Source organism: Poecilia reticulata, linkage group LG16 (genome assembly GCF_000633615.1).
Source record: "Poecilia reticulata strain Guanapo linkage group LG16, Guppy_female_1.0+MT, whole genome shotgun sequence".
NCBI lineage: Eukaryota > Metazoa > Chordata > Actinopteri > Cyprinodontiformes > Poeciliidae > Poecilia > Poecilia reticulata.
Window position 1 is genome coordinate 5,833,396 of NC_024346.1, and position 22,762 is coordinate 5,856,157.

General features: G+C 41.1%; 1 protein-coding gene and 1 long non-coding RNA gene across 5 annotated transcripts in view; one reads left to right on the forward strand and one right to left on the reverse strand.

Annotated features, from left to right (window-relative positions):
* Window positions 1-4,888, forward strand: part of LOC103477694 (neurexophilin-1) — a 16,468-nt gene extending 11,580 nt beyond the window's left edge. Inside the window, exons 2-3 of one of the 2 annotated variants that reach the window (XM_017309419.1) lie at window positions 3,798-4,650; window positions 4,731-4,888. In XM_017309419.1, the coding sequence (XP_017164908.1) occupies window positions 3,798-4,601 (804 nt within the window). In that variant the 3' untranslated portion in view covers window positions 4,602-4,650; window positions 4,731-4,888. Of the gene's footprint in view, window positions 1-3,797 lie in introns of both variants that reach the window. The other variant, XM_008430963.2, reaches the window with a different exon arrangement.
* The window catches only part of LOC103477693 (uncharacterized), a 59,652-nt gene that overhangs the window by 28,511 nt on the left and 8,379 nt on the right, over window positions 1-22,762 (reverse strand). Inside the window, exons 1-2 of one of the 3 annotated variants that reach the window (XR_535683.2) lie at window positions 10,553-11,078; window positions 9,914-9,963 (exon numbers count right to left, since the gene is read on the reverse strand). This is a non-coding gene — a long non-coding RNA (uncharacterized LOC103477693). Of the gene's footprint in view, window positions 1-9,913; window positions 9,964-10,325; window positions 10,454-10,552; window positions 11,079-22,762 lie in introns of those variants that run through there. The other 2 variants (XR_001777417.1, XR_001777416.1) reach the window with 2 other exon arrangements.

The following is a 22,762-nucleotide window of genomic DNA, read 5'->3' on the forward strand; positions in this document are numbered from 1 at the left end:
ACTGGCTGGGCTTTGCTGGGGTAACTAGGTGAATAGGCAGCGTTGATTTGTGACTCAACATTTGGAAGATTTTTGAAATGGCACTCTTTCCAGACACCAGAAAACATAAACTTAATGCCAAAAAATATTTGGTGTTTTTTTAAGTGCTTGGGCTGATTTAAGAAACAGTAAAAACTTAAAGGGAAGTATGAAAACATGTTGTGACTCAACGACCCAAATGGAAACAGAAAAACGTCCAAAATGTGAGCTTTGCACAACAGATCTCATTTGATAAAAAAATCCAGCTGTAGATGTTTTGTGCTTCTAGAGGCGAAAACGTTTAGATTTAACTCCACTTGTGAGGCTGCACTAAAAGAAACGTTCAGGTTGAAAGATCGCCGTGGCAGAGATCACGGTTTGCTCCCATCGGGACATTCGTCATCGAGGTCTCCTCTTCAAAACAACTGGAGGCCATCTTTTCAAACCGCTGCACTCCGAAGCCAAGTGCATGAAATGAACGCAGCTCCTGCAAACAGTTTACTGCACGCAGTCTGACCTACACTGCTACAATGTCATTCAGTGAACTTTCGGAAAGAGAGAAGACCTTATTCTGGCGCATCGATCGCTGCGTGAAAAGTACAAAATGTAAACGCTTCGACCAGATGGATCTACTGTCACGCCGTGCGGCTGCCGCGCGGACATCACTGTCACGCGTCTCTGTGGGGTGCGAGGGAAATCTTCGCGCTCTCATCTGTGCGATTGTTAGACGAGAGGCAGAATGAGCCATCAATCATCCATTCAGGGCACATTCGGCAGGTAATAGTCCGCTGTTGGATCACGTCTGCAGCAGAGACGCGCGTCATTCATCTCAGCATACGGCAGAAATACCCCTTTAATCTTGATTAGGACGTTTTCACACACTGTGAGATGTAGTTACAGCTTTAACTGATATGTTACAGGTGCTGACAGGTGGGATGAGGCACAACTGTTGGTGTTTTCTTGGTTTTGTTTTTAGAAAATTATTATAATAAATAAAATTACACTATTTACACTAACACTAACACTATTACACTAACATGTGAACGTCTACTATAACCAATTGAAATACCTTTAATTATTTTTTGGTCAAACCTATACATGGTTGTTTTAATTATTTATAATCCTGCTGCTTTAAGTTTTTCCAAAACTCAAACTTTATAAATCTACAAAAAAACTTTTACAACCTTTAACTTAATGTTCTGGACTTATTGTTGACCGCAGTAGAACAATAAACGCATGTCCGGAGCAACAAACATTTCTTTGTTTTAGGCTAAACAAGGAGTGATACTTAGCTTTGGTTTTATTTACAAAAATAAACATATTATTATTAAATGCTCTCATATTCTGTGTCCCTTTTTTAATTCCTCCCATATTAAAACACAAATATATATTTTTCAGAACATAATTCTACACATTAGGAACTCTACTGTAACGAGAAAGAAAACATTTAGTTTCAGAGCTTTTTTGTTTAGAATAAAATGTATTTAATCAAACCTAAAGTATGGTGCTTTAAATTAGTCGTTTCTGTAATGAAAAACTGGGCTGCATGTATCTATGAATCATTCCATGATGGCAACAAAACTGAAAAAGGACTTTTGCGTCAGTCACTGTTTTAACAATATGAACTATTTTCATTTTGCTTTGAGTTTATTAAACAGTGAACTTCAAGCCTGGCTGTAGAATATTTTCATTCTGAGATATTTTATCTGCAGCTCTGTTAATGAAAAACCACAGCTTATCATAGCTCTTCTGTTTTTCATCAAATAAGAAGCATAAAACAAACTGAAACAATGGAAAATCTGTTAGTTCTTGTGTAACATTAGGTGCACACACACACACACACACACACACACTTGATTTGCATGTATTAAAATTTTATCACCACCAACAAAACAGATTTCAGCTAGTGAGCTCCTCAAAAGAAGTTTTAATCATTTTCTCATTTATTGTTAAAAACGTTTATATTTACCATAAAATTAGCCTTGAATAAATGAAGGACACGTTCTATTCGCTTTCTGTGACGTCTTATTTCTGGCCAGGATTAGAGTAATTCAGATTAACAAATGAGAGGGTTTACCCCACAAGCCCAAACCACCTCATATTCACACTTAGCGGGGGACATATTATGCAAAATTCACGTTTTTGCGTCTTTTTATACTTTCCTTTGGTCCTCAGCTGCATCTAAAAACAACCCAGATGTTTTTTGGACATAAGTTGATGTGTTTTTGTGTCTGGAACATGAGTTTCAAAAACCTCCTAAGTCGCATTCAATGGGCACAGTGCCGTTACCTAGCAACCCCAATGGAGCTCCTCTTGTCACCTAGCAACCCAAGCTTCACTCCAACACATTTGTTCAGCTGGTTTTACTGTTGTATGCGCTGTACAATGGCTGCTGGAAAAGACAAGCGTTTTGTTGTTGACTTGCCATCCAGAATCCATTTGCTACATTCTTGTTGGCTGTGCAGGAGGCTGCACTTCTGTTTTTCAGAGATGAATGAGTGTATAAAACCGTCCATCTTCCTTTAGTTCTTTCCTTTGGTTTTGTTTGTATTTCCTTCTAGTTCATGTAAAGCACTTTGAACTGCCATGTTGCTGAAAATGTGCTACATAAATAAAATTACTTTGTAAACGCGCATCGTTTGCAGCCATTTTCATACGCTGGTGTAAATGTTGAGTTGTGGGGCGTGGCCAGCAGAAGTTTATTTGGATTTAAAGTGACAAGAGGCCCTAAAACAGATCATTCTGGAAAGAGCTCAAAATAAGTAGAACCAAACTAAAATCTCATCTCAAGAATGATTTTGTGCAAAAACATTCGACCTATCCTAACCTGTTCAAGGAAGCATTTAAAGGTCACCTTTAAAATGTAACGAACTCCTTATTAAAGCATAACCGCGTGTGGGACCTGAGAGTTGTTTGGTCAAGACGAGGGAAAGCACTGTTGCCAACTTAGCAACTTTAAAAAGTAACTAAAAACTTATTATTGGAGACTTTGGCAATAACACAAACCACCAACTGCTCTGCAGTAACTGTCCTGACTGGACGAGAAAAGTAAGTTTAGAGTTTCTATTTGACCTATTAAGTGTCTTTTAGACTTTGAGTGGAAAGAATACCGACACAGAGCTGACCATTGTGCCAAACATTTGAGTATTTTGTAGCTGGAACTACAAATTAGTTTCAAGACAAAAGAAGTTCAAGGATTTTGAGGCCATTGGTATAAAACCAAACATTCTAGATATTGAAATATTTAACAAATGCACTTTGAACTGGTGATGCTCCAATTGGTCTATCAAGTGAAACATTTTGTCCTTGATCTGCTCTGATGGGTTAAAGACTAATTGTATTTTCTTTTCGTTGTGGAACAATTTTTTTGGTTTTTAAATGCAAAACATGATGCACTTTGATATGCAAAATTATTGTTTTCTTTTTGATTAGCAAATTACTACCTCAGTTAACTACCAATTAAAGGGTTTATGGAGTTTGATAAATACAACTTGATTTGCATGTGTAACCTAAAGTTTTAGTTCAGATATTATAGGAAACTTGTATTCAGTATTCAGTCAGTGAAAGTCTAATTGGTGCTTCTCTGCTTCCAACATTCATTAATTAGAGTTATAATTAAAAATGGCAATGAAAAAGATGCTGACGATTACCAGGCTTGGGTAATTTAAAATTGTGTGAAGTATTTAACAATAATCCGTCTTTTGATCTCCTATTGGACAGATTCCCATGGTGCTCTCCAGCTGAATGCTGTATTTAACTTTTCATGTTTGTTTTTCCAGGTGACCAGTGCTGATTCACCTCACTCAGGAAGTTCGGACTTGAGACAGAGCTCCAAATCCAAAGTGAAGACGTACTGGACTGAAAGCAACAAAGCTGTCTCCATCAGTCGCCTGCTGTCTCAAACCATCTACGGGAAGGAGAACTTCACCTCGGTGGACCTGAATTACGACGACGCGGACGCCTACTCCAAACCGGAGCAGTGGAACTGGCTTTACAACGCTTCAACTCCGCGCGATCCGCGGCCTCGCACGAAAAGACGGCCCATCGTCAAGACCGGGAAGTTCAAGAAGATGTTCGGCTGGGGCGACTTCCATTCAAACATCAAAACCGTGAAGCTAAACCTCCTCATCACCGGGAAAATAGTGGATCACGGCAACGGCACCTTCAGCGTCTACTTCCGGCACAACTCCACCGGCCAGGGCAACGTTTCCGTCGGGCTCGTTCCCCCGACGAAGGCGGTGGAGTTCCAGGTCCATCCGCAGCAGCAGCACTTCCACCAACATAACCACAACCAGCAGCAGCAGCAGCAGACGGCTCTGGAGACCAAAGACACCAAGCTGTTCAACTGCAGGGTGGAGTACGAGAAGGTGGAGAAGGGCACCAGGAACTCGCTGTGCGCCCACGACCCGTCGCAGAGCTGCCCGCAGGAGCAGACGCAGAGCCACGTGTCCTGGCTGTGCTCCAAACCCTTCAAGGTCATCTGCATCTTCATCACCTTCTACAGCACCGACTACAAGCTGGTGCAGAAGGTCTGCCCGGACTACAACTACCACAGCGACACCCCCTACCTCCCCACCGGGTGATCACATGACCGAACACGAAGGGAGAAAGACACACCGTCTGCCGGGCCAGGAGTCCAACTTCAGATGTTGACAGACTTTTGTTTTGTTTTTTCTTTAATTACAACAGACGTATCCTTGTGAGAGGAGGAGGAGTTCGTTAGGGAAGCACTTCTAGGATTGCAATGCCGTTAATAAATGCATAGCTGCTTATGGAAAGGAAACTCAAGCAAACTGTGAACATACACCGATTGTATTTATGTAAATATTCTGGACTGCAGCACACACAAAAAAATGGTTTTATTAACATGTTTTTCCTCTCCAGCTAATTTACTTGTTTATGTTGATGGTGTATTTCCGTCTCAATCATGCTTCGTGTCTTCTTCAATCAGTCTCTGGTAATCTTTGCAAATGCATAAATGTCAATGCAAATAAGAAGAATCTGTCAGCACGCGTTAGGAGGGCGTAATGGAAAAGGCAAACATTATTTGGAGTGGTGTTGTTTTCCGCAGTGTGGTTCGTTAAGAGTGAGTGTACCTCTCTGATGTCGTCGTCGTCGGACTCTCATCCATGTTCATGCATGAACCGAATGTGGTGAACGGCTAAATAAGGCCCGTTTATATTGTCATTTTATTGCACCTGTCAGAAGAAATCTTCGTCAAGTCTCAGCTGCGACAGGAAACAAGGCAGAAAACAGTTCTTCTGCTTTAATTCTGTGTTGTGTGTTTGAGGTGACACTGAATGACACCATCTGGGAGCGCCAAACAGATCAAAAATGTTGCAATAAATAAATAAAAGTTGCAGAAGACATGAAAGATGACAGAGATGCAGAAGGTTATTTTCTGTGCAAAAAATAACTGTGCTCTAAATCAGTTTCTCTTTAAATGTTTTTTTTTCCTTTTAAATGTTGCATAAAACAAAAATGGTATAATAAAATCCAGCTGCTGCTACACAACAAGGAGCCGGAAGAGAAATATGTGATCAAGCATTCATTTGATACACTGCAAAAACAGAAAGTGCAAATATCTTAGAAATAAGACAAAACTAGCTTATAGGTAACTTTTCGTCAAGAAATAGGAGCTTTTTGACTCCTTAATATTGATGAAAAAATACCAGTTTATTTCACTTAAACATGGGGGAAAATATCTTATTGTAAATTAAATAATCTGCCAGTAGAAATGGTACGTTCATCAATATTAAGGAATAATTTGCTTAAAACAAGCTCCTATATCTTGCTGAAAAGTTACCTGTAAGTTAATTTAATTTTCTTTTTTCAAATGTACAAAGATATCTGCACTAGAAAATTAAACCAAAATTACTTGGTTTAAGATTTTGTGTTTTTGCAGTGTAGCCATCTGCTCCAGACAGCCAAAACGAATACTTTGTTTAAAAATATAGAACAAAACATGAAATCTGTAGGTTCATTTGGTAAAAGCCATAAAATCTCCAGAGGAGAGAACGTGAATTAAATCAGCAGGCGCTAATCACATATCAAATGTTTGCACCTCTGGTTATCAGAAAAGGCAGATTATGCATCAGACTAACACTTCTGCTAATGACGCTGGATGTTGCGATCAGCCATTAAAGCTTCATTACATGAATTGGGAGCCAGTGGCTCCATGCAAGGCATTTGGAGAAAATGAACACAGTAAAAGAGGGAAGCTCTGCAGAGTCAACAGCACAGAGCAGAGAATGAATTAAAATGCCAATAGGAAACCTGTATGAAAAAAAGGGGGAAAAAAGTACAAATGTGCACCTAGGGGCACAATCACTGCTGTCTATTTAAATTCAGAGCTCTTTCACTGTGTATGCAGTCCTATGCACAGCTCTGTTAATAGCAGCCTGGACTGCTTCCAATATGCGAAGGAGGGCTGAATTTTCTGACAAGGCGGCCTAAAGAACTCGTCTGCCTGTGGGATGAGAGAGCGCAAAGAGGAATTTATGATGTGGAGGAACGAGGCTGGCAGAAATCACTGGAAACACCTGACTCGTAAATTGAGAGCGTGTTTCTGTCAGCGACAAGAAGGAATGACTAATGTTTCAGATTGCTGTTTGGGCCAGTTCTTTCATCTCAATAAAGTGACTTTGATAGTTTGCCGCCCATAGAAAATGTGCCAGGGACAGTTTGTTAAGCTTCAAAGAATTAAAGCGGCACTTTGCAGAGACAATGCAGCCTCATTATGCACATAATCTTGCAAGTGTAAACAGTCTGGCAGGAAAGTGTTGGGTGTGAGAGCTGCTGAAAGACATCTGTAATTGCATATTTTTCTGTGTACCCTTTAAGACCCTGACAAAAATAACCATATTAGTGACAAATTAAAGATCATGGAACTAAAGGAGGCTCTGATCAGTGATTTAAACTAAACAATGGATCAAATATGTGATGCTTTGTAGCCTTTTTTTTTTACTGCTAATTTATTCCAATTACAAACCAGATAAGTATTTTGTTCCAAAGTGTGAAATGTCTCATCGGTAAAAGCCTCATGGAGACCTAAAACCCTGTAATGCTGTATAATAGTATAATGATTCTTATGGCGCATTCACACCAGCTCCGTTTGGTCCACTTTAATCAAACTCTAGTTTGTTTGGCAGAGTATATATCTATATATACACACATATTGATGCAAAGCGGTCTGGAGACCACTCAAAAAGCAGGAAGTGGACTATAACGCTAGTAGCTATAGTAACCAATAACGCTAGTTGGGTACTAATTATTGTTAGAACCAACAATTATACTCAAGCTTTGCACCACTTCAACTAGTACATTTCCATCTATATTAAGGAATTATGTACTTAAACAAGTTCCTACATCTTGTTGAAAAGTTACTTGTGAGCTAGTTTTGTTTTACTAAGTGTGCCAAGATATTTTCACTAGAAATACTTTGTAAGATTTTGCAGTGTAATTTTGTAGAAATTGAGTTTAATTTCAGAGCTTGATTTCAGCCGTTGTCCGGGGAAACAAAGCAGTTTATTTTCAGTATAAATTAATCACGGCACTGTTTGGACGTCTCGGTTATCTTTGGGCCCAGATCCCTCGGTTCAGTTGTCCTGGGCCGGAGCCATCCATGCCTGCCGTCTAACCCCTAGCTTGCCCACAATCCCTGATTAATGTGGTCTGGGTGGGAGCTGTCAGAAATGGCAGAGAGAATCATGGGATTTCTCCTTCAGAGTCCCAATGACACCCAGCAGCTGCAGGAGTAAACAGATGACTAACCACTGGCCTTTTGGCAGCCTTCGGAGATTCACATGGAGGGAGGGCTGCGAACATTGCTTTGACATTTAGGTGGATTAGAAAGTTCTTGGGTTCTGCTCTCGCGGTGTCAGAGGTGCTTGGTGCGGTAATTATTTGCGTCTTGCTTTGCGCTTCCACGCGACCTCCAAACTCCAACGCTAAAAAAGGGGCTTAATTTTTCCACTTACGGATGTTTGTTCAGATGAAATGTTCAAGTGTGAAAATCCACGCCTCATTTATAAACAAATCACATTTTACGTCTTGCTTGCTGCCACAGAAAGAAAGAAAAAAAAAAAAGTAACTTGCTTTTGGAAAAGAAAAACAACAAATTGTCATTTCAGATCATGTCCTGCCGCAGACTTCATTTCAAATCTGGTGCTGAAAGCTGTCCTGGGGGCTCAGTTTTGCGTGAGGTATTGACATATTAAGGGCTCCATCAGACAACGGCTGCTGCTGCTTTTAAATCGCAAATAAATTACTCTCCTCAAAACACTATTACTCGTCTGAAAATGAAAACTCACTCATTGTGACTGTCTCATATCAGGTAAAAAACTGGAGAGAATTAATTAACCTTTGTCATTTTAATTGCTTTAGTGACAGCTGTCCTTTGGAGCTGGAGCTATCCTAATGCACACACTGCGAGCTTGTCAATTACTTTCCCAGTGAATAGATTAAAACGCCTCAGAGGATAGTCATTTCATTAGTCAGACTTAATGCCCCCCAGACATAACCAGGTGCAAACACTTCACCCTAAATATGCAGGAAAATGAACAATACTATTAAGCCCATATGAATCGAATGAATTGTGGCAACATGAAATTAAGTTCACGCTCTATTTAGTTCTTCCCCGCCGCTTATTTTCCATTTGTTGTGCCGGGTTTTCTTAGGTAAGGTGCAGAAAGTCAAAATATTTTGGACAGCAGAACCTGCAGTCTGAAATGTAGGGCACCTGTGTTTCCAGAGCTAATTTCTCTTGCGGATGTTAGCGCTGTCAATTTTTACAGCGCAGGATAATAGCAGACAGCAGCCTCCATCTAATTCTCCCATTTTGCTGTTAGCACATCTATGATTTAATGCCACTCAACCCATCATGAATCAGACAGAAATTACGCTGCTTTCAAGCGTCTTTCAGACAGTTCTCTGCTTCCAACACCAAATGTCTCCAAGCCTCTTCCTTTCACCACGATATGTGAAGTAATTTTCACATTTTTACCAAGCTGCTGAAGCCCTTTCTTCACGTTCTGTGAGGATTTTCACACTCGAGCACGAGGGAAGTCAGGAAAGCTCTCGACTCTCTGGAAATGAAGGTGAATGCCAAAGAGGCTTAAATTCTCTGTTTGCTGATGTTACAGAATCGCAACAATGCAACAAAATGCGACAAATGCAACAGTTTGAAATGCAACATCCTGTTAAGCCTGTCACATGCGGTCAAAGCCTCGGAAAATCAAATCAAAACTTACTTCATCCAGAACCTGTAGAGTGACTTTAAAAAGCAGAATATAGAAAATTCTAGAGTAAATCCTGATAGTTGTTATTTTGTGGTAATATTTTAGATTAGCACAGTTTTCAGATCAGGGGTCAGCGACCTTTACAGATTATAGAGCCACTTTTGCCCCAAAATAAAACTTTCAGTGGTGTAGCATCTTTTCAAAACTGTAGAGGGATGCGAGTTTACTGGGATGAGATTGTGGCAGGGATCACATTACATAGTTTATTACATACCACAAATAAAAAGGCAAATCTTTTTTCCCTAAATGTCTAAATCACACCAGACTTTTGTTTTAGGTCAGTTACATTTACCACCAAAATTATTTTTGCAAAATGCCACCATAATGCAAGAAAGAATCTATCAGAAATGTTGCATGCACTGCAAAAGCACAAAATCTTACTAAGTATTTGTGATCTAGTTTCTACTGCATGTTAAAACTAACTTGCAAGTAAATTTTCAGCAAGATATAGGAGCTTGTTTTGAGTCAATTTCCTTAATATTGATGAAAAAGTATTAGTTCTACTAGCAGTTTATTTTACTTACAAGTTATTTTTTCCATGTTACATGTGAAATAATGTGTATATTTTAATCACTGTTAAGGAATTATTTACTTACTGTGGAACTGCACAACTCAGGCAGCATCTTTAAGCCTCTGGAAATTATTCCTAAAAACAAGTATAGAAAAGGAGTGGAGTTTAAAATCATTTTTATCATTATCACAATAGTAACAAAATATTACAATCAAATTCTATTACTTCTTTCTTAGGTAACTGTATGGTTAAAAACACCAGTACTACTCTTAAAAATCTACTTTTGAAACGACACCATTAACATTTTAAGTGTGATTTAAACTGCACACAGTAACTGCATTTAATCATATTTTCAAAATTATTGATATTCTTTTATGCTCTCGTGAAACAAACATGAGAGCATAAATTGAACATCAAGAAGAAAATTATGTCCTCTTTTCTCCCAACATTGCCTTCTCCTCACCAAGTTAAACAAAAACATTTTAAAAAGTCATTACAATGCTGCTAAGGAGGTCTGATGAACGACTTAGTCTATCTGCAAAGTCAGATTAAATTGGTGCCGTCATTAACTACAGCTGTGAAGTGTTGTTTCATGTCTCTGAATGCAAATGAAGAGGAACTTTTCTCTGTTTCTTGAGGTGAGATGGAATATATCAGCTGATAGACATCAGCTGTGCTCTTTACTACTCTACAATAAATCCTTCAACGTGACTTAATTACTGACCCTTTGCAGTTGCGTCACTTAATCATTCCGGGCGCCATGACGGACATCGGAAGTGAGGGACGGGAGTATTGAACAGAGCGACTGAAATAGTTTTTCCAAGTTGCTTTTGCCAGTTACCTCTGCTGTTGGAGTCGAGCTAATTTGTCTGTGAATGCAACACAGCTGGCTGGGCTCATAAACGGCCGTATTTACAACAGTTGGAAACAGCTAGCTTAGAAACCGACCCGTACCTCCTCCCTCCTGACGTGTTGATTCAATTACCGACTTTACCTGAATCCACACCACAGGTGTGATAAACAGCAGGTGATTCTTACATCGGAGCAACATTAAAAACGTACAAAAGACGAGATGCTAACCAGTTCTTTCCATACATGCTAGGCTACATGACGTTGCCAACATGGTTACTAACGGTTAGACGCCTACCTTCTCCATAATGCGACATTTGATGTTTCTAATCATATTTATAAAGTTTTTGAACGTTAGTCTTGCCTTGTAAAAACTGTTCACTGCAAATCCGCGGACTTGCGATTCATTACCATTGATCTTTATGATTACAACTACTATCCATCCATCGCCGCCATCTTTCCTCATTAAAAGTTATGTAATAATGGTTTCTATCATTGTTAGTGCAGCCGACCGCGCAGCACCCTATGACCATTTTTAAAGTGAAATCTAGATTACAGATATCTTTTTTAGACTAGCTTTAAAGGAGAGCATTAGTTGTTTTGACGTCATTCATGACGGAGTGGGCGGAGCTCCGGGTAGCTTGACGTCACTTACAACCTGAAAGTGTCACTTTGCACAATGTAAACAGGTATTACACCGTCCAAAAGTTTTACTTTCATCCCATTAAGCCCCAGAATGTTTTGAGTTTAAGTTTTGGGGACCAGTAACATGTTTTTCTTTTGTTTGTTTTTTTGTTTAGTTTAGTTTTAACAAATCTGAGACAAGGCTATATGCCAGGGGTGAGCAGTCTGGTCCTGGAGGGCCGATGTCCTGCAACTCTTGGATGTCTCCCTGGTCCAACACACTTGAAACAAACAGCTGAATCACCTCCTCAGTGCAGTCAGGTTCTCCAGAGTCCTGCTAGTGACCTCATTATTTGACTCAGGAGTGTTGAAGTTGAGACAGTTGCAGGAGACCGGCCCTCCAGGCCTGGAGTTGCCCACCCCTGCTATATGCACTTGATTCGTTGTCTTAATAGTTTGGATTATGGATAAACATAGAAGATATTAATAAGCAGCAGAAATTCTAACTTGGAGAAATTACCTCAAGTTAAAAATGATCAGATTTCTCTCAACTTCTTATTGACTGTCTTCACCCAAGTCAAGTAGCTTATTAAAATTCTATAAAAGAAATAAGAATAACTCTAAATCTAGTGAGTTTCTTTGCTTACTTCAAATAAGAAAACTTGGATTAAACTTTGATTCAAATCATAATTAGATTCTTAGAACAAAAGAGGAATGTAAGAACATCGTTTTACTTATTGATGTTGCTCTCAGTCAGAGAACATATTTAAAAATCTTAAAAGAAATAAATCCAGAGGCTGATTTTTATTAAATTAGCGCACAGAAATATTACATAAAAAGACAAAAACTACCATAAAAAGATTATTGCTTCATCAGCTGGTCACAATTATTCAGAGATTCATATATTGTCCCACGTACAGATAGAAAAAAGTTTTTTGTCGTATTTTTGGTGGGATGGGGGCTATGAGACCAGACACCAGGGTATTGATGGCAAAGATGTGTTTGCTTTTCAAAATGACACAACATGTAAGAGGATTACGCGGCTCATGAATGTGGGCCGTTTCTATCCTCTTATTTATCACTTCATCCACAACAGGCTGCCACGCCACACAAAAGGCTGATGTTCTCCCGCCTGAATAACTCGGATCAAAGTTCAGATACGAGAAGAAAAAGCCTTAAACGCGCCTCTGATCACCTGAACGTATACGTGTGGCGGGCGATAAGCCCCAACAATTAGGCCGCTTCACAAGCAGCTACACCTTTGATGAAAAGTGCAACTGGTTGAAAATCTATTTTTACGACTCTGCGCGCCGTCAGGGCAGGTTTGCTGAAACAAAAGCAGGACAGGATGATGATTGCTGATTATCATCTTGTCAGGAAAAACACTGAAGTACAGAGCTAGGTGATGCTATTTATACTAACCGAAGAAGTGATAAAAGAACAAACAGATAATTTTCTCCATCATTTACATATCCCGAATGGAAGTGGGAAAAGAAAAAAAAGACAAATCACAAAAAGTAAAAATCTCCAAGGTATGACGCTTAATCGCCACAGCATCTGGTTGTGCATCAAAACTTCAAGGCTTTGCAGCCTGCATTCGTTTTAAGAGCCCATCCAAGGAGCTGTCCACATGATGAGTAGGGCACCTTTCCTTGTCATAGCCTAAATATATAGAACAGTTTTCCTTCGCCGTCCTGCCTTTCAAACAGGTCGCCAGGTAAAACAATCAGGGCCGGCTGGTGTCGGCACTGACGCTTCGTTTGCCGTTGATTTATATCTTAAACAACCTCTGCTGGTGCTTCCACTGCTAAAGGTGAGATGCACAGCCAGTGTTGCTGACAGAGATTGACTAGGCGCAGTGGCAAGAGGGAGGAATGATGTGGTTTTAAAAAATGCATCACCATTAAATCAAAGAGTAACCTTGAACGAGCCCAGCTGACGCCGGCTGGGTGACACGTTCTGCCCTCGGCGCTCGGTCACATTCGGACAAGATGGCGGTCCAGTTCCTCGATGACCAAGGCCACGCGCGCCAACGTTGTGTCCCAGTCAAAGCAACATTAATATAGAGAAACAACTACTGTAGAAGAAATGCACACATACATTTTCACAATAAAAAATGTTTTAGTCACACTTCCGAGTTATTAATCATGTTAGTATTCTTTTAAAGAAGACGCATTGTACAAAATTCACTTTTTGTACTTCCATTTGTTTACTACTGTTACTAAAAACAGCCCAAGTGCTTAAAAAAAACACTCAGACATTTTTGGCATTAGATTTAATTTTTTTAAGTCTTTGGAGCCGTTTCAAAAACTTCCCAATTAAATCACATTCAGCAGGCAGCATTAAAAAAAACCCTCCTGAATGTAACATCACAAATCAGCAGGCACTGCCCCGTTACCTAGCAAAAAATATCATTATCTAAGAATAACTTTCAGCAAAAATTATAATGAATATGTTTTGCATAGACCAGGGGTGGACAATCCTGGTCCTGGAGGGCCGGCGTCCTGCAACTCTTAGATGTCTCCCTGGTCCAACACACTTGAAACCAACAGCTGAATCACCTCCTCAGTGCAGTCAGGTTCTCCAGAGTCCTGCTAACGACCTCATTATTTGACTCAGGTGTATTGAAGTTGAGACGCATCTAGAAGTTGCAGGAGACCGGGCCTGGAGGCCTGGAGTTGCCCACCCCTGGTATAGACCATAGGCATATCCTGATTAAGGAGGCATAATGGGTCACCTTTAAAGTTAAGGTGGGCTAAAAACACCCCAACATAGTTTGTACTGAATACAGCATTCAACAAAATAACCCATGTACTCCCAGGCATCTGCTATTTTTATTGACTCTCGAACACAACTATCCTTTTGATTATTAAAGTATTGTGTTTTATGAAAAATATAAAAGCAAATCTAGTCGTAATCCTGGAGGATATTTCAAAAAAGCATTCTTTGGAGGAAGAAAACAAGATTTTACAAAAACAAATACTTTTGAAACACCAACAGTATTGGAATAAAAGTGAATCCTTTCCATACCGTCGGTGCTTCATAAACAAAAATTACTCTTAAATTCAAATGTCTATATCGGGTTGCCAGGTGCTTGCACCCATCTCCAGCGGTCACTGGGTGAAAGGTCAGGTCGAACCTGGGCTGGTCGCCAGGACAACACAGACACACAGGACAAGCAACCAGTCACACACACCTAAAGGTAATTTAGAGAGACTGGTTTAACTAATAGTCACTAATAGTTTTTGGACTTTGGGAACCCAAGAACTTCTTGTTGCTAGGCAACAGTGCCAAGAACTTCTAGTTGCTAGGCAACAGTGCTACCAACAGTCTGTCCATCTAACCCAGGGGTGATCAAAGTCGGACCTGGAGGGCCGGCATCCTGCGTGTTTTAGTTCTCTCCCTGGTTTAACGCACCTGGATCAAATGATGGCTCGTTGGAAGCCGGAGAAGAACATCGACTTGCTGAGAAAGTTGTTACTACCACCAGGGAGAGAACTAAAACATGTCGGCCCTCGAGGACCGACTTTGAGAAACCCTGATCTAACCCAACAATGTTAACAGAGTCTACAAACTTCTGATTGCAAGATGTTGAAGTAACAGTTTTATTTTTAGGGCTTCTGTCATTTATCCTATAGGTCATCGACTGCATTTATAGACGTGATAAGTGATACACATTGATACAGTCAAGTCACTGTGTTTTTGGTCGTTTCTTATCCCATTGGGACCCGACTCTTTGAACACAAAGAAACTTGAGTTTTTCTGTGTCAGTATGTCCTTTTAAAGTTGCACTAGGATTTTCTATTTTATAATACCGCCACATAGTAACACTTCATTAACCAATGACTACCCAACCATTGATGTCTAAACATTTCAAAATAAAAGAATGAGCGTAAGGACATGACATTTTTTTTAAATGTACAAGTTTTTTTCTTTTCTGCCACACAGACACATTTTCCAGTGAATACTTTTAAAAACAAGCAGCCCAAATTTTAACAACCAGGTGGGTTTTTTCTGCCAAAGGTGTTCAAAGGAAACCCAATTGGGCAGAAACCCACCCAATCTGGCTGAGTGCATCAGGTTCTAACGACTTTTTATCTTTGCCATCACTTGTTTCAGCTTCTGTGCCGTCATGGTCCAACCTTCACATCTTCAAACATGAGACTGAGACATTCAAACTGTTGCAAACAAACTCAATGTAGTGCCGTCATATAAATTTATCAATATATTCATTTGACAAATAGTTCCAAAGCTCGACTTGAGAAAGGCAAGTCAAGCATGGATTTGTTTTTTATTTAAACACAAAAATTAGAAACTATAAAGTGTTTAAAAGAACATTATTGGCTTGTTTTTGGCATTTCTAATTTGGAATTGGAGCCAACCTGAGAAGAGAAATAACTATTTTCATAATTAACATTTGACAACGCAACCCAATTTGCCACAGGGAATTGAAACTCATCGGCCACTTTACTAAATACACATTTAACTGCAAATGAACAAAAACATTGAGTTCAGCTATAAAGTGGCAGCAGTTCAATGGATTCAGAATGAGGGAAGTTGAATCGGATCCCAAGTATCGGATGAGGCTTCCAGTCACAAAACGCATACATGGCATTAGTTAATTTTATCAATAGTGAGACTATGATGCAGCTGATTAATGCACCTTTTAACAGAGTTAAAAGTGATTAACCGTTTTTTTTAAACCAGCAAATCACCTTCAGGATGTGGTAGAAAAGCAGATTTATATCATGGAGCTGTAATTGAAAAACCTGTAGCAACTGTCATGTCAGTAAGGCAAGTTTATTTTATTTATATAGCACATTTTCAGCAACAAGGCCATTCAAAGTGCGTTACATTAATTAAAAGGAAATAAACCATGGGAATGACAAGAAGAGAGCTAAATCCTTTTCAGGGTTAAAATATAAATTAAGTAGTGATGTTCCTGTTACGGACCAAAATCTGAAGAATGTTTTCAACACCTGTTGAATCTATTCCACCAAGAATTAAAGCAGTTCTGAGGAGCAATGCAGCATAAGCAAGTGCCTAAAATGCAAAAACAAAAGATTTGGTCTAGTTTCTAATGCAAACATGCTAGTACACTTGAAAAAAGACAAAAACATACAAGAAACTTTTCTGCAATATATAGGAGCTTAAGTCAATAATTCCTGAATTAATATTGATGAAATGGCACTGGATCCACTAGTAGATTATTCCCCATGTTGTAACTGAAATAATCCGTCAGTGGAACTGGCACTTTTTAATCAATATTAAGGAATTATTGATTAAAACCAAGCTCCTATATATTGCAGTTTTATTCATATTATTTCAGATGCACCAATATGTTTGCATTAGAAACTAGAAAAAAAAAAAAACTTGGTAAGATTTTGCATTATTTACAGACTACCTTTATTTATTTAAAAAAAGTCTTTAGTCAGAGGCTTCTTCAAATTTGCTGTAGTACAGACTGCTACATGAGACCTTTCCTACCCACAGCCATCACTATAGAATCACTGAAAATTGTGAATACAAGTTCTAACAATATTTATTTGAACTGAATTGTAGAGGCATTATGATGGAATTCACGGATGTGCAAATAAACAAAAAACATCCTAGATCTGAATGAAATATTCTCATCGAATACTTTATTCTGATGTACAAAGTTTAATGTGCCAACAACAAAAATCATCAACGGCAATCAAATTTATTAACCAAAGGAAGAGCTGGATTTGGTGTCACACAAAATTAAAGTGGAAAGACACTACAGGCTGATCCAACTTTAATGTAATGTCCTTAAGTCAGAATGAGGCTCAGTATTGTGTGTGGCCTCCATGTGCCTGCATGACCTGCCTACAACGCCTGGGCATGCTCCTGATGAGGTGGTGGATGGTCTCCTGAGGGATCTCCTCCCAGGCCTGGACAGTCTGTGGTGCAACGTGACGTTTGTGGATGGAGCGAGACGTGATGTCCCAGATGTGCTCAATCTGATTCAGGTCTGGGAAACAGGTGGGCTAAAACTATGGGTTTAGATGCACTATGTTCACCAACTGGTCACAGCAAATCATCTTTTTCAATTAAATTGAAAAATAGCCTTCATGCTCTCTGTAGAACAGCGGCCATCTACACCATAGTGCTTACCAATTTCAAACAAACGTGCTTTCTTCCAATCATCCAAAAACTCCTTTGAGGGAAAATAAAAAAAATTCAGAAAGAGAAGTCATGTCTGCTCCTGACAAACACCACAACAATAATCAGCTAGGATCTGATTTGATCTGTGTGCACAGGCAGACAGAAGTACCAGCTAACTGACCTGCCTATCCAAACTTGTCTTCACACGTCTTGGGTTTGGTTGTTGTACAGTAAGGTAATCTATACAGACCGTCCCACTAAAGTGCTCCCGAGATAACTGTGCAAGCACAGTTGAAACCAACCACCTCCAAGCGACACTACAAAAAGATGAAGCCCAAAGGAGCAACACCTCTATGGATACCGGGGACCAAATCTGCGAGCAGGTGCACACGATCAACACTTCACTCACCTTGATTATGTTGAGGGACAAAAGGCCGCTCCACAGAAGACAATCACACAACCCAACAACCACAAAATAATAATCCCAAGCCGTGTCTCCAAACCATGTACGTTTCTGTATTCAAACCAAAAGAAACGCACCAAAAAACGTCAAAACTGACGTGATCAGAGGGCGATTTTCCACCCACAGGCAGGTCAAGCTCAAACATTTAAATAAAGGGAAAAGTTCAAACGAAATTTAACCAAAGACAACAAACCATTTGAGTCCAAACTGGTTCAAATGACGAGACCCCATTCTGAAGATGGCGCTTCACAGCCAGGTGATCGATTGTCTAGCAAGAGATTGACTTTGCCCTGAAATATTGATCAGCTTGGTTCTCCAAAACATTTGAGTTGGATTGTAAATGCCCCATTGTTTTGGTTCCTGGCAGGATTTTTCTCTTCCACATGGTAGACATTAGAGCCACACACCATGTTTGGACCAGACAAAAGAGCCGAACGCTGTGTGGTGTATTGCCAGAAGCCACAAAAATCCATCTCCACTCAACTGGCCATGCAGTGCATTGCAGGTGAGCCCAAGGCAGCCATAAAGGAGAAGCTTGTGGAAGGCAAGCACTCAATGAAAAGGTGAACTCTGAAAGACCGTTGGTGGGATTACCGTCAGCGCTGCAGGTGGTGCCCAGATCCTACCGGCAGGTACTGGATTCTCAAACGAGTCCAGTGGGACGAGTTAGTTGTTCTGAACCCGCTGAACAAGGATGAGCTGTTGATTGAAGAGGGCAGCAGCAGTTGCAGACAAAGCTGCCTGCTCCTCCACTACAGAGGAGCCAGCGGCCACTGCTGGGCAGGAGGGGTCGTCCCAGTCAGGAAGCAAGGAGGAGGAGGAGGAGCGATCTACAAGGACACGGAGCTCCAGGAGTCAGAAGGGGCTGAAAGTCCATAAAGGAGACGGGTTTGTACAAGAAGGCAACCTCTGATGACCCCCTTCTCCAGAGCTACAAGGTCCACTTGAAAGGGAAATTAAAAATGACAAACACCAAGCAAGAGATGGCAAACATGCTGATGGCTTAACTTCCTGGTTCCAGATGCTGCTCAGGTGACAGCAACCTTTACTAGGAAAAACTAAGGTAGCCGAGTATGTGCAGAAGCTAAAGGTTGCCAAAGTTAACGCAGCTACCATCTGCCCGTCGTTGGGTAAAGTTCGCCAAAGGGCAGTGGGGAAGCAAGCGGACCGCAGCGTGCGATGCCTTCACACAGGCGCTCATCTGCGCCATTCGCATCCTCAGAATGCAAAGACAAACGGAGCAAAAGCCCTAAGCTGGTCATCGAGACCAGTACAAGCATTTATGCCAGAGGGTGCTGTTCAGGGCAGAACCCAACGTGAAGCACATCGGCAAAAACCTGGAGGACGGCCTGCACGTGTGACTGAGGAGGAGAAAACCAGATTTCGTTATTACTGCGAGCTAATGCTTATGAAGCTATGCCAGAGGCCAACGTTGGCCACTCACTCTGATGGCCAAAGAGTGGGTGGAACGAAGCCGTTTGCGCTACGTGATCGTGGTCCACTGAGCAAAAGCAGCAGGAAAACCAGCTGCCTCCTTTGGGCGACGCCGCGCTCTTCCAGCTCTACTTTACTAAAGTCAGGCCATGCTATCTGCAGGACAGGAATGTCCCAGACCACTTCTTTTTTTATCACAGGCTCACGCATCAAGAGCGCCCACATGGAGCTAAGCAGTCTGCACAAGCACTACCATCAGCCAACAGTCAGCAACCAAGACCTGCTGAAGATAGTGGGCCGGGAAACGGCTCTTTGGACGGAGGATGAGATCCACCCAAGTATGTAGCAGGTGGCAGAGGTGTGCTGCCACCTGGAAATTCTGGCAGGTTCCATGGACAACCCCCAGAGACACAAAAGGCGCAGGCGAAGATCTGAAGAGGACACAGACCTTTCTGAAGGCATTTCCTGTCTCTCTAGATCAGCGTTTCCCCAACCCTGGTCCTCAAGGCACACTGTCCTACATGTTTTAGAGGCATCCCTGCTGTGCCTAATTCAACTGATTGCAGTTCAGCAAACGCCTGTTAGTCATCGATTGAAATCAGCTGGACTGAAGCAAGGAAATACCTAAAACATGCAGGACAGTGTGCCTTGAGGACCAGGGTTAGGAAACACTGTGTTAGACAAACCTGCAGAAGAGGACAGTGGTTGGATTTTAGACCTTTGCATGGAAGGAGGTAATAAAGCCATTTAATTCCAGCGTTTCATACCTGTGGCACATCTAAAAACTGCAGAACAGTGGCCCTTAAAGTTTGACACCCCTGCACTAGATGGTGCGTCCCCCTCCACTTTACATGAAGGGATCTTTTTATTATTCTTTGTCCTGAGGAACCCCAGAAGTAGCTGCATCCAGGATCTGCTAGGGCCCAGCGTCTCCTGGCTATTAAAGCAGGCTATTGAAAGAGAAAAGGGGGCTGAGCTCACTTCTCCACCCAGCTCCGCTTTTCAGGCTGGCTCTTGCCCAACTTATAATGCCCACCCTGATTTTGCCTTCTTTGATTTTCTTTTGCAGGACTCCCCTGCTTCTGGCAACGTCATCAGCCACAGGGGCCGCATGCCATTAGCATTAGTTTTATTTCATGTTTGGTGCTCAATAAGGAGCCTAACTATTGTTGAAGTCCATGTCTCAATGTTTGTTTTAGCTCAACGAGCTGGGTTGCAACACTGACCCATTGCCAAACCGGTCATGTTGAAGGATGTTGCAGGCAGCCGAAAGCTCTCCATGGTGTCTCCAGACTGTCACATCTATCACGTGCCAAGTGTGAACCCGTTTTCATCTGTGAAGAGCACAGGGCGCCAGTGGTGAATTTGTCAATCCTGGTGTTCTCTAGCAAATGCCAAGCGTCCTGCATCTGTGGACGTTGGGCCCTCATACCATCCTCATGGAGTCGGTTTCTAACAGTTTGTGCAGACATATGTACATTTGTGGCCTGCTGTAGGTCATTTTGCAGGGTCCTGGCAGTGCTCCTCATGCGCCTCCTTGCACAATGGTGGAGATGCGGTCCTGCTGCTGCCCTCCTCCACGTCTCCTGGTAGCGCGTCTCCAGTCTCTGGACACTAGTGTAGCAGGTTCCAAATGGTCGCCATAATGGCAGACAGAAACGATAATAGGCAGAAGTCTGGTCACCGCACGTTTAATGCACCTTTAAAACAGCAACGAAAGGCACAGATCAGTGGACAGCGGCTACAGCTCCCAACACAGAAATCTTCCCACATGGCAGACGGCTCATAAAAATCCAAATTAAAAATACCAATTTTCACCAAAAAAAAGACAAAATAAAAAATCAATGCAGTACCAGACATTATTTTATCATGAATTACATAAACAAACTAGGGCTGAAACGATTCCTTGAGTGATTCGAGTACCTCGATTATTAAAATTCCTCGAGGAAAATTGACCTGCCTCGAAGCTTTGTTAATTTATGTTTAATCATTTAGCGCACCGTCTTTCAGCCGGAACATTATTTGCGCTTCCGCCTCTGAGTTGTTGACGGAAGCTACGTGTTAGCCGCATAACGTCCAATCTTCAAGTTCGGCCCGCTGGGATTTTACTGATTGGTGATAATTCCGGGTTTTCATCGTTTTTGTGGGACCAATAAACATCCTTAAARTGACCGGCGCGATGCCGGGAGTTCGGCAGCCTTTCTGCTCCGGAGCTGCTGGTCGAACGGCGGGAAGAAGCTGAGGAGGATTTATACAGGTGAGCGGAGAGACTGAACACGGCGGGCGGCTGAGGGTTGATGCTTACAGGGTAAGAGCAGCTTTACGGACGAACTGCACAATAAACTTATATCATCCCGGTCTGAACAAGGGAGGCGAAACATGGCTGGTAGATGAGTTTCTGAACGGAGGAGCCGTAAATATCCCGTATTGCTCCCCCGGTCTACAAAAAAGTAACTGGTAGAAAAAATGTGGAAAAAATAGACTGATGTTGATATCCGATAGTAACACTGGTGTTATGGAAGATTTACCAATATTTTATTTCATAATTGTTTTTATCCGATTACTCGATTAATCGTAAGAAAAATCTATAGATTACTCGATTGCTAAAATAATTGTTTACAACAGCCCTAAAACAAACCTTTAAAACGGCAAGGAAAGGCACAAATCAGTGGACACGGCGGTTACAGCTCCCAAAGCAGAAATCTTCCCAAGCTAGCAGAGAAAAAAAGAAAACAGACACCGAGACTAAAACACGATAGAACAAAATCAAACCTTATAATCTTAATCTTATATTTCTGCATCAACTAAATTTAATTTCATAACTGCAAGTTTGACTCACAGGGAAATCGTGGAAAGCTCCAACTCACCAGTACAGACTGTTCAACTGTAGCAGTGAAACGCAGCTGCGCACATGGACAAGAGGTGCGTCACACTAATTAACGGCCCCCTCGCAACAAGTAACATTAGGAACCATCAACTTGGTAACAAAAATAAGAAAATTATAAAAGTAGTAACAGTAAAAATAAAATGGTCCACTGAAAGTTTTGAGAATATTTATCTATAAAATCAACTTGCTACATACGCAAACAGACACAGCAAACCTTCTTGCCATTGATGTGCCATCGTGGATGCCACAAAGTATGCTTGAAAACTGGTGCGGAGCTGCAGATCGCTTCGAAGTGGTGCAAATGTAAATGTCACTGTTCCTCATCACTACACGTAACTGCGGATGGAAAAAGTCAATTGAGCAATTTTTGGGGTCATGCCAGGCACCCCAAGAAGAGCAGGGTGCTGCTCATATAAATGGGTCCCAGAAAAATGGCCGCTGTGTTTCAGGGTTCCTGATAATGGGTCACCTGATGTTAAAGGTGACCCATTATGCTTTCTTGAACAGGGTAAGGGTTTTATTCGCTATACAAAACATATTTATTACATTAT